The sequence below is a fragment of the Oryctolagus cuniculus genome, chromosome 2, assembly GCF_964237555.1.
Source record: "Oryctolagus cuniculus chromosome 2, mOryCun1.1, whole genome shotgun sequence".
Taxonomy (NCBI): Eukaryota; Metazoa; Chordata; class Mammalia; order Lagomorpha; family Leporidae; genus Oryctolagus; species Oryctolagus cuniculus.
Window position 1 is genome coordinate 141400395 of NC_091433.1, and position 18326 is coordinate 141418720.

Consider the following 18326-nt stretch of genomic DNA (forward strand, 5'->3'; position numbering starts at 1 on the left):
TCTTTATTACCTCCAAAATGCTTCACCAAGCTGTTTCCTAATTTGGACGTTATATACTGTATAATATGTGGTTGTGGCTAGCTTTTTTGATTTAGCATAATGCTTTCCAGGTTCATTCTTCATAGTAGCATTAATTTATTAGTTATTTCATTCCTTTTTATGAATATGGTGCGGTTTGTTTAATCATTCATGTACTGGAGGGGTTTGAGTTGTTTTCTACTTTTTGGCTGTTGTGAACATTTCTGTAGTAAGTTTTTGTGCTCGTGGAAGTTTTCACTTCTTTTGGGCATGCCTTCTAGAAGAGGTATACCTGACTTTCCCTTGCTGACTCTTTTTAATGGTAGTCTACATGATGCTAAGCTGTGTCTGTCTTTGATTTTTGGATTTCCATTTTTTTAATACTGCTGAATTTGAGCATCTTTACATGTTCTTTTTTGAGCATGGATAAACCAGTAATAAAGGTACATTCATATATCTAATTTGGTGAAATGTCTCTTCAGTCACAGTTGAATCTAGCGAGGGAGTGATGGATCAGTTGATTAACAGTAACAGTCCTTCTGTCAGGACTATTATCAATAATGTTGTTACAAACAGTCATATTTTGAGTGTATACCTAGGAGTGCTATGCTTAGTTCTTGATTAATTCTGTTTAACTTTTGAAGAAATTGTACAGCATTTTTACAAAGCTGCTATATCATTTTATATTTCTACCTGGGATTTGTGAGAGTTAGTTTCTTCAGATTCTTGCTAAGGCCTGTTCCTGTTTCTTTTGATTTTAGCCATTGTAGTTGGTGTGAAGTGGTAATCTGTAGTTTTGATTTGAATTTTCCTTTTTTTTTTTTTTTTTGAAGATTTATTTATTTATTTGAGAGGCAGAGTTGCACAGAGAGAGGAGAGGCAGAGAGAGGGGACTTCCATCTGATGGTTCACTCCCCAGTTGGCCACAAAGGCCAGAGCTGTGCCGATCCAAAGCCAGGAGCTTCTTCCAGGTCTCCCACGTGGGTGCAGGGGCCCAAGGACTTGGGGCATCTTCTACTGCTTTCCCAGGCCATAGCAGAGAGCTGGACAGGAAGTGGAGCAGCTAGGAAAAGTCAGTGCTTCAGGCCAGGGTGTTAACCCACTGCTCCACAGTTATGGCCCTTGATTTGTATTTTTCTAATGACATATGAGATTAAACATGTTTTGTTTTTTGTTTTGTTTTGTTTTGTTTTTGACAGGCAGAGTGGACAGTGAGAGATAGAGACAGAGAGAAAGGTCTTCCTTTGCCGTTGGTTCACCCTCCAATGGCCACCGTGGCCAGCGTGCTGTGGCCAGCGCACAGCGCTGATCCGAAGGAAGGAGCCAGGTGCTTTTCCTGGTCTCCCATGGGGTGCAGGGCCCAAGCACTTGGGCCATCCTCCACTGCCTTCCCTGTCCACAGCAGAGAGCTGGCCTGGAAGAGGGGCAACCAGGACAGAATCCGGCGCCCCGACCGGGACTAGAACCCGGTGTGCTGGCGCCGCAAGGCGGAGGATTAGCCTAGTGAGCCGCGGCGCCGGCTCCACATTGTCTTTTAATGGGAGAAGTTTTTAATTTTAATAAAACTGTTACATAGTCTAAGAAATATTTTTTTGCCAAGAGCAAAAATTATTCTCTTCCTCTGTTTTCTTTGTGTTTTATATATGTTTGTCTTATAGGTTTATAATGCATTTAATATTAACTTTATTTGTGTAGAATAAGATTGAAGTTTTTTGTTTCTGCTTTCATATACCTATCCAATTTCTCTATCACCATTTTTGTAAAGACTGTTCTTACCTCTCCGAATTATCTCGGTGCTTTTCTTAAAATTCAGTAATATAGTATTGCTGTTATTGAGGGGAATATGCTTTCCTGGTTTGTGGATACTGTGTACCACTTGATATTAGAAACAGAACAGGTGATCCAAGATTATTGTAGAGAAATCTCTGAAATTCTTATATTGCATATAAGTGATAATCTAATTAAATTAGCAGAAATTTTTTAGCTTTTCATATTGAACTTGAAGTCATTTGTAAATTTTATTTTTATACTAATTTTTAAGGAGATATTTCCTTTATTTTTAATGAGCATATGGGAAGATTTTCAGCTGAATTATTTTCTAGAATTGAGAATTTCCTGGAGTCCCAAAATAACTAAGAGTATGTGCCACTTGTGTGGAAAAACAACATATAATACTTCGTCTCTTGAGTGATTTTATTTGTGATTAAACTGTATCTTTGTCAGTATTTTAATTACTCTAATAATTGTAGAATTTATCTTAATTGATCATTTCATTGTTCAATCTATTTATTAAATTAGTTATTAATTTTAATTATTTTAGAATTATACACCCTGGCCGGCGCCGGCACGGGTTCTAGTCCCAGTCGGCGCGCCAGATTCTTTACCGGTTGCCCTTCTTCCAGGCCAGCTCTCTGCTGTGGCCAGGGAGTGCAGTGGAGGATGGCCCATGTGCTTGGGCCCTGCACCCCATGGGAGACCAGGATAAGTACCTGGCTCCTGCCACCGGATCAGCGCGATGCGCCAGCCGCGGTGCGCCAGCCGCGTTGGCCATTGCAGGTTGAACCAACGGCAAAGGAATGCCTTTCTCTCTGTCTCTCTCTCTCACTGTCCACTCAGCCTGTCAAAAAAAAAAAAGAATTATACACCGTGAGTAGTATATTTTTCCAAAAGTTCAGTAACTGTATTATGTGCATTTTTATGATGCTTTTACAAAAGTAAGGAGTCATTTCCGTTTTATTAAATGTACCATTTCAGTATATAAATTTTTTTTGTGTTGATAAGATTACATTGTTAGTAACTGTAATCTTTGAGTAGTGAAATTTGTATGGAATGCATGGATTAAGTACTAGCAATAATGTTTATTTTCTTTCAATTTTAAGGGTGTATAATAACCATATTAAAATAAATTGGGGTAATGACCTTTTCTTCTCATCCACAGTGGCAGCTAGACTGTCTTGCTTGCTTGCTGAAGTTAATATGCCAGTTTGCAGTAGATCCATCTGATCTGGATTTAGCTTATCATGATGTCTTTGCCTGGTCTGGTATAGCTGAAAGCCATAGAAAAAGGACCTGGCCTAGCAAATCAAGGAAAGCTGCTGGTGATCATGCCAAGGGTCTTCATATACCACGATTAACAGAGGTAAAATGCAGAAGCTTTAGTACTAAATTACAGTGACAAATTTTACTTGTGTCCTCACAAAGAAATATAGTAATGTTTAAGAAATGTTATACTAAGTTACTAAGTTATGACTGAGTATCTGCAGTGATGTCCCCATTTTAAAATGGTATTAATTCGTGAAAAGTAGTGCTTTTCTTTCTTCTCTTTTTTTTTTTACTTTGCATTATGATAATCTAATTGTACAGAAATGGTGAGGTCACAGCACCTCCCAATTTCTAAGAGGAAAGTGATGCATGACTCTATTCAAATCTGCACTGTTATATTTGAAGCATATTGTGAATGGTACAACATGATATATCAGTTTAGAATTTCCATGCAACACCTCAAATTGTAAAATGGAAGCAGTATTTAAAACATTGTGTTAAGATTTCATGCTAAAGATAAAATCCTTTTTTAGAACGGCAGCTTAATTTTGGATTACAGTGTACTGGGTTTACTACTGTTAAATGTTGTTCACTAAGTTATCACAGAATCTCCACTCAATTCAACTCCTAAAAAATTAACAATATTAACAATCAAAAAGTATTGCTTTTCAGTCATCATTCAAAATACAGGAATGAATTAGGGTTCATTTTAATGTTATCAAACTTGGATTGAATTCATAGATATGATAATTTATGTACCAAGAGTGTCAGGGTTCATTCAGGAAACCAGAAGCCATATTAGTTATTTATTTCAGCATCAGAAATTTAAAATAGACATTTGATATTTTATGATATGAATGTATTTTGCATTTTGTTGGAGGACCAAAAAAATAAAAAGAGAATGGTAAAGTCACTCAAACAAGGAGGAAGGAGCCATCCACCATGCCTAGAGACTGGGAAATAGAATGAAATAGTTAGGTTTATCAGGGAGTAGAAGTTTGTGAGGGATCCTCTTAAACTGGGGTTTAGACTCTCAGAAAAAGGATGTTTGCTCTGTTGCTGTGAGATTCTCAATGAGGACCTTACAAAGTTAGTCCAAGGAATGCCTCCAAAATGCTGAAGCCTGAAATCACCTGCCTCTTCTGGACAAAATACTTCTGGAACAGTACTGACAGAAAAAGCAAGGGAACAGTTTCTCTTGTCCCAGATTGACAGAACCTATTAGGAAGCCAGCTGGCAGAGGATGAATTTAGTTTGTAATATATTATCACTGGCCTCATAGAAATTGTGTGTGACAGAGTGGGTTTACAGTTGAAAGTAAGTAGTGTAATAGCCAGGAATAAAAATAGAATTCTTTTTGTCTATGGGTTTTGTTCATGTAATCAAATATTTGCCTTTCCAACATCTTGTAGGTGAAGTAGAAAGTACAAAGGTCAAAATGAGCTCCTAGTGTAATCTTTTTCTCATTCTGTAACTTTTTAAGAATAGCATATACCTGCACAAGGTTAATGAATTGTTACTGATAGAGGAATACTGTGAATTTAGGAGTATAAATTGTAAATAGTGTATCTGAAAAATGGAAACCTGGAAAATGCTTTTGTTTTTGGATTTGGTGGGGTTAAATGGGAAAAGTGATCTCTGTCAGTGTTACAGATTATTTATATCTAATACATTTATGGGAAATAAAATATCTAAACAAATTCTATACGTTGTTTATTGTGAATTACTGCTTGAGTAACCTACATTGTAGTGAGATTTCAGTTAGGTTTTTCCAGAATAAATTTTCAAGTTTATAGTATAAATGCTAAAGTGAAGTATAATACTTTGTTTACTCACTAAATAATTTCAGTATTTACTGACCTCTGTTTATGGTTTTCTTTTGAGATTTTAGATAAATGCATGTAAGTATACGTATAAAATATATCCAGACATTTATGGAGTTTTCACAGTTTTGGCTTGTTTTAAAAGTAGATGCAGAGTCCGGCACTGTGGTATAGTGGATAAAGCCACCGCCTACAGTGCTGGCATTCCATATGGGTGCTGGTTCAAGCCCAGCTCTCTGCTATGGCCTGGGAAAGCAGCAGAAGATGGCCCAAGTCCTTGGGCCCCTGCACCCATGTGGGAGACCTGGAAGAAGTTCCTGGCTCCTGGCTTTGGATCGGCGCAGTTCCAGCTGTTGGGGCATTTGGGGCATGAACCAGTGGATGGAAGACCTCCTCCCCCCGCCTCTCTATAACTCTGCCTTTCAAATAAATAAATATTTTTTTAAAAGTATATGCAGTTACCTTCAAATTGAAAATGATTTCAGAATATATAGTCAAACCTTCCTCCCTATTCATGGGTTACTACCATTAATATCTATATGTTGCCTTTTCAGAGGTTTTTTTCTGTGCACATGCCAATATTTGTAGTTCAGAAAAGGTGCATATCATACATCACTCAGTGTATACATCCTTCTAAGTTCTTCTGAAGTGAAAATTTTTGGTGAATTAGTTCTGGAGACAAAATGATCTAATTTTGATACCATGCAGGTAATAAGGAAGAATACTAGTTGTTTAAGGCATTTATAATCATGCATTATTCCATTTTGGGGTTCCTTTCCTTTCCTTTCCTTCTTTCCTTCTTTCCTTCTTTCCTTCTTTCCTTCTTTCCTTCCTTCCTTCCTTCCTTCCTTCCTTCCTTCCTTCCTTCTTTCCTTCCTTCTTTCCTTCCTTCTTTCCTTCCTTCTTTCCTTCCTTCTTTCCTTCCTTCTTTCCTTCCTTCTTTCCTTCCTTCTTTCCTTCCTTCTTTCCTTCTTTCTTTCTTTCTTTCCTAGAAACCTTTGAGAGAGAGAAACAGACAGGTCTTCCTTCCGTTGCTTCACCCCCCAAATGGCCACCACGGCCAAAGCTACGCTGACCAAAGCCAGGAGCCAGGTCCCTCCTCCTCATCTCCCATTCGGGCGCAAGGCCCAATCACTTGGGTAGTCCTCCACTGCCTTCCTGGGCCACAGCAAAGAGCTGGAGTGGAAGAAGAGCAACCAGGGCTAGAACCGACGCCCATGTGGGATGCCGGCACCACAGGCAGAGGATTAACCGAGTGAGCCATGGCGCCAGCCCTGTATATACAAATTTAGATTTTTTTTTTTTTTTTTTTTTTAATATTTACTAGAGAGGGAGAGACAGAGAGTGTCTTCCTTCTGCTGGTTCACTCACCAATTAGCTGTAGCAACCAGGGCTGGGCCAGGCTGAAGCCTGGAGCCAGGAGCTTCATCCAGGACTCCCACATGGGTACAGGGGCCCAAGAACTTGGGTAGTTCTCTAATGCTTTTCCAGGCACATTAGCAGGGAGTTGGATTGGAAATGGAGCAGCCAGGAGTGGAACTGTTGCCTAAATAGGCAGGCCATGGCTTTAGCCACTACACTACAGTGTCGGCCCCAGGTGTTTATTTTTAAGATGTATTTATTTTTTATTTGAAAGGTGGTATTATGGGTGCAGGGGAGGGTGGAGAACAGAGAGAGGGAAAGATCTGTCTTCCATCCACTGGTTCACTCCACAAATGGCTTCAGTGTACAAGGCTGGGCCAGGCTGAAGCCAGGTGCTTTATCTGGGTCTCCCCCTTGGTTGTCAGAAGCTCATGTACTTGGGCCGTCTTCAATTACTTTCCCAGGTTCATTAGCTGAGAGCTGGATTGGAAATGGAGCAACTAGGACTTGGACCAGCACCCATATGGAATGTTGGCATGGCAAATGGCAGCCTAATACGCTGAGCCACAGTACTGGTTCTCCATTTGTTTTCTTAATAGCCTTTTAGAAAGTTTATTTCAGTTTGTAGCCTAAACATTTGCTTTTTTGGCAGCTTTCTTGATTGTGCTGATACATGGTTAGCTGCTACTCTGCTTTTTCCTTGTTTAGTACATTGTGGAAAGGGTCTTTAGAAAGTTGGTGAAAAAATGTGGAATATTTAAAAAATTGGATTTCAGACTTTTACACCAAAATAAATTTAGTTGCATTTTTCCACTAGCATTTTGAAGTATCTGCGCATATATACACACACACACACACACACACACACACACACACACATATGTGTTACAGGCTTTCTGCAGTTGTTTGCTCTGCTGCAGTAACTCTTAGGAGCAGTATCTTACAAGTATGTATCCTGAATGGTTTCAAACCTGTGGAAAGGGACTCAGATATTATATACTAATGAATTACTTTTGTTCAATTTTATGATAAAAACAGCTAGAACAGACAAGTTTTCATCAGCATCATGCAGTTTGAAACGTAGTCAGCTAATTTGCTTGAACCATAGGATTTTGAATCTAGAATACTTATATCCCTGTTATATTTTATATGTTTATTGAAAAGTGATGGAGGAATCTGCCACTGCTTTATTTTTATGTATTCTTAATCCAAAAGTCAAAAAGTTTTCTTCATTCCCCCCAAAATCACTGACATATGTAATATATAATATTTTTATGCCCAATTTAATATCAGATTCTATGGAACAAATATAAAGAATATTTTTGTATCTATTTTTAAATTTTCAGGATTTTCTTTGTAAAATTATTTTTTAGGATGTATGTATTTATTTGAAAGGTAGAGATGCAGAGAGGGAGAGAAAGTGACAGGGAAAGAGAAACCATTCTTCCACTGGTTCATTCTCCAAATGGCTGCCATGGCTAGGGCTGTGCCAAACCAAAGCCAGGAACCAGGTGCTTCATTTCGGTCTCCCACATGGATGCAGGGGCCCAAGTACTTGGATCATCTTCCTCTACTTTCCCAGGCACGGTAATAGAGAGCTGGATCAAAAGAGGAGCAGCTGGTCTTGAACTGGTGCCCAAATGGCCTGCTGGTAGAGCAACTCAACCCATTATGCCACAGTGCCAGCTCCAAAATTACTGTTCTTAAGTGTGGTTATACAATTCTGATTTTCTAATATTTGATGTTTTCACAGCATTTTATAAATAATATTTCTTAGGATATTCTTAAAGTAATTTGGAATTGTGGGTTAAAATGTGGTTGTTATTTAAAGATGTCTTTAAATGTTTTTTCTTTAAAGGTTTTTCTCGTTCTTGTGCAAGGAACCAGTTTAATTCAGCGACTTATGTCTGTTGCTTATACATATGATAATCTGGCCCCTAGGTATGTATTTTCTTTTTTTAATGTATGTATATATTGTAGTAAGAAAATTGTGTTTTAAAGCTTTGTTTTGGAAAAATTTTAAACAAAAATTAAGACATTAAAAGGAACCTACATATTTTCATCTAAATTTTTGTAGTGTCAACATTTTGCCAAATTTGTGAAGCATTCATGAACATAGGCTTTCTGTATGTATTATCTATCTTTTCAGACCAAAGACATCATCTTTTTTTTCTTTTAACCTTTATATTTTTATTTGAAAGGCAGAGTTAGAGAGGGAGAGGCAGAGAGATCTTCTGTCTGCTGATTCATTCCCTAAATGGCTGAAACAGCTGGAACTGGTTCAGTCTGGGGCCAGGAGCTTCTTCCTGGCCTCCTATGTGGATGCAGGGACCCAACACTTGAGCCATCTTCTGCTGCTTTCTAGGCATGTTAGTAGGAAGCTAGATTGGAAGTAGAGCAGCTGGGACTCAAACCGGCACCCAAATGAGATGTTAGCATCACAGACAGCAGCTTTACCACTACACCGCAGTGCCAGCCCCCAAATTTCTTCATTTAAAAAAAAAGTTATTTATTTGAAAGACCAAGTGACAGGCAGTATAAGAGATGTTCCATCTGTCTTTTTACCCCCTCAAATAACTACAGTTCTCGAGGCTGGGCCTAGCAGAATCCAGGAGTCTGGAATTTGATCCTGGTGTCTCATGTGGTGGCAGGAGCCCAAGTATTTAGCCTGTCATTTGCTACTTTTCCAGGTGTATTAGCAGGGAGCTGGACCAGAAGTGGAGCAGCTGGGAGTTGAATTGGAGCTCTGATACAGGATGCTGGTATCACAGGTGGTGGCTTAACTTGCTGCACCGCAATGCAGGCTATCAAAGCCATCATCTTAATAACTGGAGTAAAAATTTTCAAATTTACAACATTTAGTAGTGATACTAATACGTAGTCTTTATTCAAAGTGTTACGTTAATTGTCTTCGTAACAGTATTTTTCCTGGTCCAGGATCATGTATCTCATTTAGTTGCCATATATCTTCAGTTTCCTTCCATGAGAGACACTTTTTTTAAGATTAATTTATTAGAAAGATTGAGTGACAAAAAGATTTATTTGAAAGAGTTACAGAGTTAGAGAGGCCTTCCATCTACTGGTTCACTCCCCAGATGGCTGCAGCAGTTGGAGTTGTGCTGATCTTTTTCCAGGTCTCCTACATGGATGCAGGGGCCCAAGGACTTGAGCCATTTTGTACTACTTTCCCATGCCATAGCAGAGAGCTGGATCGGAAGTGGAGTAGCTGGGACTTGAACCTGCGTCTGTATGGGATGCCGGCATTGCAGGCAGCAGCTTTACCTGCTGTGCCACAGTGCTGGTATATAGGCCAGTGTTTTTTATTTATTTATTTATTTTTGACAGGCAGAGTTAGACAGTGAGAGAAAGAGACAGAGAGAAAGAGAAAGGTCTTCCTTTGCCGTTGGTTCACCCTCCAATGGCCGCTGCGGCCGGCACACTGCGGCAGGCACACTGCACTGATCCGAAGGAAGGAGCCAGGTGCTTCTCCTGGTGTCTCATGCGGGTACGGGGCCCAAGGACCTGGGCCATCCTCCACTACACTCCCAGGCCACAGCAAAGAGCTGGACTGGAAGAGGAGCAACCAGGACAGAATCCGGCGCCCCTACCGGGACTAGAACCCAGTGTGCCAGCGCCGCAAGGCGGAGGATTAGCATATTCAGCTGCGGTCCCGTATAGGCTAGTATTTATACAGTGTTTTTCAGTTTGGGTTTTCCTAATTTAGTGAATTTTTTTTTTCATTCAAGAGGTAGAAATGTGTGTGTGTGTGTGTGTGTGTGTGTGTGTAGAGAGAAAAAGAGCACATGTGCACTCCAACATGTAGGGTGTAGTGTTTTACACACAGAATGCCCAAAAGGGCCAGGCCTATGCTGGTCTGAAGCCCAGAGGTAAACACTGAATCCCTAGTATCCATGTGGGTGGCAGGGACTCAATTGCTTGAGCCACCACCTGCTGCCGTCCACAGTCTGCCCTGGCGGGAAACTGAAATTACAAGAACTGGAATCCAGAGCCAGCAATCAAACCCAGGCACTGTGATATGGGTTGTGGACATCTTAACCACTAGGTCAGACACCTGTCCCTAGTAATAATGTGTTGTCATTCCTAGTACATCCTGATGGTGTCAATTTGTACCATTAATGATGAAGTTAATTTTGATCATTTAATGTAGTTTCCTCCAGACTTATGTAAGTTTTCAGGTTTTTCTTCAGTTAATAAAATCGGTAGGAAGGTAAGTTTGCAGCTGTGTATATTAGCTGATCCCTGTCAAACTTTTATTCATTGGTTTTAGATTTCACTAATGATTGATGTCTGATTTAAATATTAATACAGGAGCCAGTATTACATCATGGTGGGCCAACCCACCATTTGTGACACCTGTGTTCCGTGATACGGTGCTACTCTGCTTCTCATCCAGCTTCCTGCTAATACATCTGGGAAAAGCACCAGATGTCCTAAGTACTTGAGACATTGGTGTGCATGTAGGAGACCAGGATAGAGTTTCTTCTGGTTCAGTGTGATGGAGCCCTGGCCTTTACAGATGGTCATTTGAGGAGTGAAGCAGAGGTTGGAAGATCTCTCTTTCTCCTCTTCATCTCTCTGCCTTCTGAATAAATAAATAAATCTTTAAAAAATTAATAATGTTTTCCAAAAAGTGGTTTTCTAACTCTTAGTATTCCCTTTGTATATATTAGTTGACATCCTATTTTTTTTTAAGATTTATTTATTGGAAAGGCAGAATCACAGAGAGGCAGAGGCAGAGATAGAGAGGTCTTCCATTCGCTGCTTCACTCCCCAGTTGGCTGCTACAGCAGAGGCTGCACCTATCTGAAGCCAGGAGCTTCCTCTGGGTCTCCCACCTGGGTGCAGGGCCTCAAGGACTTGGGCCATCTTCTACGGCTTTCCCAGGCCATAGCAGAGAGCTGGATCGAAAGAGGAGCAGCCGGGACTTGTACTGGTGCCCACATGGGATGCCTGCACTGCAGGTGGGCTTTACTCGCTATGCATCGCGCCAGCCCCAAACCTAAGCAACCATCCTATTATGCAGGAACCTTTTTGTCTTGCGCCCTGTTTAAGGATTTTTGTTAATTTGGATGCACGGATTTTTTTTTTCATTCAATATATTACAGTTCATTAATGTCATTATTCCTTCCATTCAGATTGAAACAGTTAGCAATTGAGAACATTTCAGGCTTGTCCATACATCCATTTGGCAGACTTCCATTATTTAAGACATTGGGGAATACTTTTTTTAAATGTCAGTACAATATCTGCTGAGCTCATCTTGTAGCTTTTCTGCCTTACTGCTGACATTAGCCACTTCTTTATGAAGTAATAATTTTTACTGGTGGAGAACGTTGAAAATGTGGGTGCTTAATATATTCATTGGCACTGGTATGTCATTACCTGGGACCCTCAGTGAACAGAGCCAGAAATACATATATAATAATATATGTGTGTTATATATATAATACATGGCTATATTTATAATAATATGGTTTCTTCAGACTTTACAAACTAAATAGAAAAAGGAAGAAAATTTTAGTTTCATATATAATATGTTCCCGCTTAGTTAAATTTGTACTATCTTAAGGGATTTTACTTATAGAAAAATTCAATAATTCAACTGTGGTAATCTAGAAACCCAAGTATGATAATTACTGAATAATACACAGGAACTTAACTGTTTGCCCAGTTATCAGGATGGAGAATGTCCAGCTTGTGGGCCAGTTAAGGCCCACAAAATCATTTGGTCTGGCCCTACTCAGGCAACCACAGGCAGGACTCTAAATTCAGTAAATCTGCAGCAGGCTAATTTTCAAGTTATTTTGTGTGGCCCATGAATGTTGTAAATATCAAATGGCTCTTGGCAGAGGAAGGAACTCCACCGCTGCCTTAAAATAGTCACATATATTGTGATACTTCTAAGATTCTGTAGGTATTATGGTGGGGTAACATCTGCCATTGTACACAGAAGACTTATGTTGCTTATGTAAATAAGTAAACTCAACTTCATTTCTATAGTGTTCATTACAGTCTTTGCAATATTAATTTGCCCCCCTCAATCCCTGCTAGTTTCTCGGGCCTTGTTCCTGCATCATAATCTTGTCGTAGGCCCTTCCCTTCCGTTCATATACTGCTAGGAAGTCAACCTGTGTTAATAAAAATGGTCTAATTGATACAGATTTGACAGGTAGATTAGAAGGTTGCCCTTGGTTCTTAAAATTAAATATATTATACGGACACAATACAAACTAAACCTGAAACATGGCCAAATGTTTGTTTGATGGGTTTTAACCTCTCAGGAACTCTTACTTCATATCATTAAACTGAGTGAGTCTTGCTTTTTGAGATTTTTTTTTTTTTTTTTTTTTTTGGACAGGCAGAGTTAGTGAGAGAGAGACAGAAAAAAAGGTCTTCTTTCCGTTGGTTCATCCCCCAAATGGCCGCTACAGCCGGTGCACTGCGCCTATCTGAAGCCAAGAGCCAGGTGTTTCCTCCTGGTCTCCCAAGTGAGCTGAGGTGCTGGCTGCTTTTTGAGAGGTAATTGTTATAGGCCGGCACCACGGCTCAATAGTCTAATTACTCCACCTGCGGCGCCGGCACCCCAGGTTCTAGTCGGGTGCCGGATTCAGTCCCGGTTGCTCCTCTTCCAGTCCAGCTCTCTGCTGTGGCCCGGGAGTGCAGTGGAGGATGGCCCAAGTGCTTGGGCCCTGCACCCGCAGGGGAGACCAGGAGAGGCACCTGGCTCCTGGCTTCGGATTGGTGCAGTGCGCCGGCTGCAATATGCCAGCTGTAGCGGCCACTTCGAGAGTGATCCAATGGCAAAGAAAGACCTTTCTCTCTGTCTCTCTCTCACTGTCCACTCTGCCTGTCAAAAAAAAAAAAAAGTAATTGTATGAAGTAGGTATGGTTGAGATTAGGGCTCCTTTATCTTCCTTTATTCCGTTCTTTCTCTTCCTTTCCCTCCCTTCCTCCCTCTCTCCCTTCTTTTCTGCCTGCCTGCCTTCCTTTCTTCCTGTCTCTTTATATTTCTTTCTTTGAAAGGCAGAGTTACAGGCAGAGGTAGATACAGAGGTCTTCTGTCCTCTGGTTACTCCCCCAGTGGCCACAATGGCTGGAGCTGGGCCAATTTGAAGATAGGAGCTTCTTCTGGTTCTAGCATGTGGGAGGACTTGGGCCATCTTCCACTGCTTTCCCATGCCATAGAAAGAGAGCTGGATTGGAAGTGGAGCAGCCGGGACTCTGGGTGCGTGTGTGGGATACTGGTACTATACAGGTGCCAGGCCACATTGCCGGCCCCTAGGACTCCTTACTAAAATAAGGTTTATTTCTAAGGCAAATAATCATTATGCATTGGTTTTCTTAAATTGTAGTCGCGTCTCACTAGGCTAATCCTCCGCCTGCGGCGCCTTCACCCTGGGTTCTAGTCCTGGTTGGGGGTGCTGGTTCTGTCCCGGTTGCTCCTCTTCCAGTCCAGCTCTCTGCTGTGGCCTGGGAGTCCAGTGGAGGATGGCCCAGATCCTTGGGCCCTGCACCCGCATGGGAGACCAGGAGGAAGCACCTGGCTCCTGGCTTCAGATCGGCACAGTGCGCTGGCCACAATACACCAGCTGTAGTGGCCACTTGGGGGTGATCCAATGGAAAAGGAAGACCTTTCTCTCTCTCTCTCTCACTGTCTAACTCTGGCTGTCAAAAAAAAAAAAAACAAAACAAAAAACTGTAGTCTTTCAATATATTTTTTCTTTAATTGAGGCAATAAATTTTCCATTTAACTTACAAAAATATCGTAAGGAAAAATGTTGGTGAAATAATATAAACTTTTCAGTTTTCTCTACTAGCTTATTTTTAAATACAGGAGGAGGATTAGCCAAGTGAGCCGCGGAGCCAGCCAGTATTAGTTACATTTATTTAAGACTTTTAAAGATATTTCTTGACAATAAGAAAAATTATTTTACTGTGCCCTAAAGTTTTACAGTTTAGTCTACACAGTATTTTTTAGGCTTCTTCTCATATATTTGTTTGTTGTTAGATGCGCCAGCCCTACTAATGTAATTTTAACCATTCCTTATAGAAAATGGCATGATAGATACAAAAGAAGGGCATTTTATGTCAACATTTTTATGGTATTAAAGTTTAGACTTTATACCATTAGAACCTGCAAAGTTGGTCTTTCTAATACATTCTTTTAATAAATGAATCATGGGCCCTTTTGGAGAGTTCACTTATGTTTTTTTAAAGATTTATTTATTTATTTGAAAGTCGGAGTTACGGAGAGAGAGAGAGAGAGAGGTGTCTTCCATCTGCTGGTCTGCTGGTTCACTCTCCAATTAGCCGCAACTGCTGGAGCTGCACCAATCCGAAGCCAGGAGCTTCTTCTGGGGCTCCCACAGGGGTGCAGGGGCCCAAAGACTTGGGCCATCTTCTACTGCTTTCCCAGGCCATAGCAGAGACCTGGATGGGAAGTCGGGCAGCAGCCAGGACTGGATCCGGTGCCTATATGGGATGCTGGCACTGCAAGCGGCAGCTTTATCCGCTACGCCACAGTGCTGGCCCCTAGAGTTCACTTATTTAAATTAATGTTATTATCAAATTTTGTTATGTTTGAAATAATTTGGCGTTTATTGTATCAAATTTCATGATTCTTTTGCTTTCATTTTGAAATGCACACTTTTTTTTTTTTTTTTTTTTTTTGGACAGGCAGAGTTAGACAGAGAGAAAGGTCTTCCTTCCATTGGTTGCCTCCCCAAATGGCCACTATGGCCGGCACTGTGCCAATCCAAAGCCAGGAGCCAGATGCTTCCTCCTGGTCTCCCATGCGGGTGCAGGGCCCAAGGATCTGGGCCATCCTCCACCGCCTTCTGGGCCATAGCAGAGAGCTGGACTGGAAGAGGAGCAACCCAGACAGAACTGGCGCCCCAACCGGGACTAGAACCCAGTGTGTGGGCACCGCAGGCAGAGGATTAGCCTAGTGATCCACGGCACCAGCTGAAATGTACAGTCATTTTAATTGAGTGTAGTCACCATGCTGTGTAATAGATCTATCTGTAACTAACTAATTTGACTTGGTGTAGATACTTTAAGTAAATGATGAAGACCATAGAATAGATTAGTAGGTTACTTCAGAAGTTCACGGCAGGCTGGCGCTGCCGCTCAGTAGGCTAATCCTCTGCCTGCGGCGCCAGCGCACCGGGTTCTAGTCCCAGTCGGGGTGCCAGATTCTGTCCTGGTTGCCTCTCTTCCAGGCCAGCTCTCTGCTATGGCCCAGGAGTGCAGTGGATGATGGCCCAGCCCGGCGGCCGTTGGAGGGTGAACCAACGGCAAAGGAAGACCTTTCTCTCTGTCTCTCTCTCTCTTTCACTGTCCACTTCGCCTGTCAAAAAAAAAAAAAAAAAAAAAAAAAGGAAGTTCAGTGCAAAGTAAAATTAAGAGATGTTTGTTTTAATGCGTAAATTTTTTAAAATTCATGCATAGTTCTTCTGTAGTATGCATTTTCCAGAATGTTTTGAAACCTTATATGTAGCTTTGTTACCTGTTTTTAAGAGAGAAGTTATAATTGTTAAGGCATATGTGGTGATAAATTCAGTTGTTTTTTAAATTTTTTTTGAAAAATTTTTTGCTGAATTTAATCAGTGGTGTTTTATTTGTACTTTTACAGAGTTTTGAAAGCTCAGTCTGATCACAGGTCTAGACATGAAGGTAAGTGTTTCATAAAGTCAATTTTTAATAAACATATCAAATATATGTGTAGATAATGAGCATTGTATTGCCTTTTTTTAGTATAATCTCTTAATGTCATGCTTATTATTTTTCTTTAGTGTCACATTATTCAATGTGGCTCTTGGTGAGTTGGGCACATTGCTGTTCTTTGGTGAAATCTAGCCTTGCTGATAGTGATCATTTACAAGATTGGCTAAAGAAATTGACTCTCCTTATACCTGAGGTAAGAAAGATCGAAGTTGAAATGTAATATGCTTCACATGTTTCAGATTATTGGCATTGATAATAACAAAAGAACTAAAAGAAACAAATATGTGCGATTCCATAAAGAAACCACAGTTTAATTCTTTAAAGTCTAGTGTTTTTTGACTTGTGAACATTACAGAAATTTGAATGTTACATATTCTGTAGCATTCGTGTTTGTCTTTCTGAAATGCTTAGCGAGTGATTATTTTGCTTTTAACTTTTTGTTCCCAGTGGGTTGGAAGGGTTGAGCATTTATTTTGTTCATTGTGTTTTAGAAAAGTTCTGCTACTTTTTCTATTTAACTACAAATAGAGGCAAGAGAGACTAAAAATAAATAAGCCAAATATATTTTGCTTCCCATGTTGATACTGAGGCCAGTATGATTTTCAGTAGGCACATCTTCATTTTGTTCACACATATTCCCAGGTGAAATAGCCTAAATTCATGCTGACATACTTATCTTGCAAAGTCACATGTTGAATGCTCTATATGTTCTGGCTCTGTACCAGGTAACCTTTGTAATAGTTGAGCAATTCCCTTTGATTCAGTAAAGTGATCTGATTAAGTTCTTCCTAAGTCGTTTATACTTCTGACAGTATTTTATCCTGTCAAGTACTTGAACAGTTAATAATATCCTCCTTTCTATCCCTATTGTTTCTGTTTGTTGTTGTGTTTATTTGGTTTTGGATTTATTTTTATGGCTAGAATTAGGAATTGCCAAGCAAAATTTATGTATCAGTGCATGCATTGAAGTTCTTCATTTGATCATATTGTTTTACATTTTTGTGTATATGATTAAAGCGTTATTATAAAAATATGTTAGTGAAGAATTCACCCAGTTATTTCTGGTTGCATATTAACATTATTTTTTTAATACAAATTCAGACTATCTCTGGAACTTGTTTTTTCATTTAGACTGCCGTTCGCCATGAATCTTGCAATGGTCTCTATAAGTTATCTCTGTCAGGCCTAGATGGAGGAGACTCAATCCATCGCTCTTTTCTGCTTCTGGCTGCCTCAACATTGTTGAAATTTCTTCCTGATGCTCAAGCACTCAAACCTATCAGGGTAAGATTTTACTGTGTTTAGGTATGATTTCTGTGTTGATAATTTCTGTTACCTCAAGTTTATCACTGTACTCATATATATCATTGTAGTATTTTTGAGTACTCAGTTACTGTATATAGTATTTACCAAGAAGAAGATAGGAAGTATATAGTATTTAAAGTAACAGCTTTGTGACACAGTGTTCATGCTAAAACTAGTAGGAGAAGTTGTCTGTTTTGATTTTAGCTATTTAGACTCCTTTGGTTGGTCTGTTTTGGCGATGACATTTGTTCTTAATGGGTTCTGGACCCTTTGATAAATTGAATGACAGAAACATCATAAAATGTAACTCCTTGTCCATTCAGTATTTTTTAGCCTTACGGTGTTCTGAGATTTTATTTTCTTTACTGCCCAAGTATTTACACAAATCTTGTTACACGTTATAAATTTCAGAGCCCATTTATAGAAAAAGTTCAATTCTAAAACTAAGATACATTATAGGATTTATATTTTCTTCCATCTTCCTTTCTTAAGTGTGAGTAATTTGAGACTGATGTTTTCTTAAGAGTTCTCATGTCAATCATTAACAGACACCTGGATTTTTGAATACTATCTATAGGGATTGATTGATTTCATAAAGCAAATAATTTTCAAAATATAAATTTTTTTAAATGTTTTTACAATGTATAATTTTTTTAATAGACAGATGACTATGAGGAGGAACCAATGTTAAAACCTGGATGTAAAGAGTATTTTTGGTTGTTATGCAAATTAGTAGACAACATTCATATAAAGGATGCTAGTCAGGTATGTTCTAAAAATTATACAACTTGTTAATAGATGTGAATAATACACTTGTATGTTCATGACTTTATTGATCCTTATTTTTAAGGGAATTTTTCTACTGTATACCTAATTGGTACTGTCATAAATTTTCAATTATTTGTACCTTTCTGTTTTCTAATTCCTTTCTTGTGTTCACTTTGATCTTAGTTGAAACATCTGGTACCTATAAGTAGTTGCTCATCTCTTCTGAGTAAGATTTTTTGTTTGAAAATCTTATATGGGAAA

At 39.6% G+C, this 18326-nt stretch overlaps 1 protein-coding gene across 10 annotated transcripts in view; it reads left to right on the plus strand.

Moving 5' to 3' along the window:
- USP34 (ubiquitin specific peptidase 34) overlaps nucleotides 1-18326 on the plus strand; it is a 235198-nt gene that overhangs the window by 122077 nt on the left and 94795 nt on the right. For 7 of the 10 annotated variants that reach the window (XR_011386628.1, XM_051838286.2, XM_051838305.2 and 4 more), the window contains 7 exons: nucleotides 2957-3157; nucleotides 8104-8186; nucleotides 8936-9016; nucleotides 15901-15941; nucleotides 16061-16185; nucleotides 17124-17276; nucleotides 17958-18062. Coding sequence is in view for 9 of the 10 variants with exons in the window: in XM_051838286.2 (XP_051694246.1) it covers nucleotides 2957-3157; nucleotides 8104-8186; nucleotides 8936-9016; nucleotides 15901-15941; nucleotides 16061-16185; nucleotides 17124-17276; nucleotides 17958-18062 (789 nt within the window). In the remaining variant the exon portion in view is untranslated. The remainder of the gene's footprint in view (nucleotides 1-2956; nucleotides 3158-8103; nucleotides 8187-8935; nucleotides 9017-15900; nucleotides 15942-16060; nucleotides 16186-17123; nucleotides 17277-17957; nucleotides 18063-18326) is intronic. The other 3 variants (XM_051838300.2, XM_070069078.1, XM_070069080.1) reach the window with 1 other exon arrangement.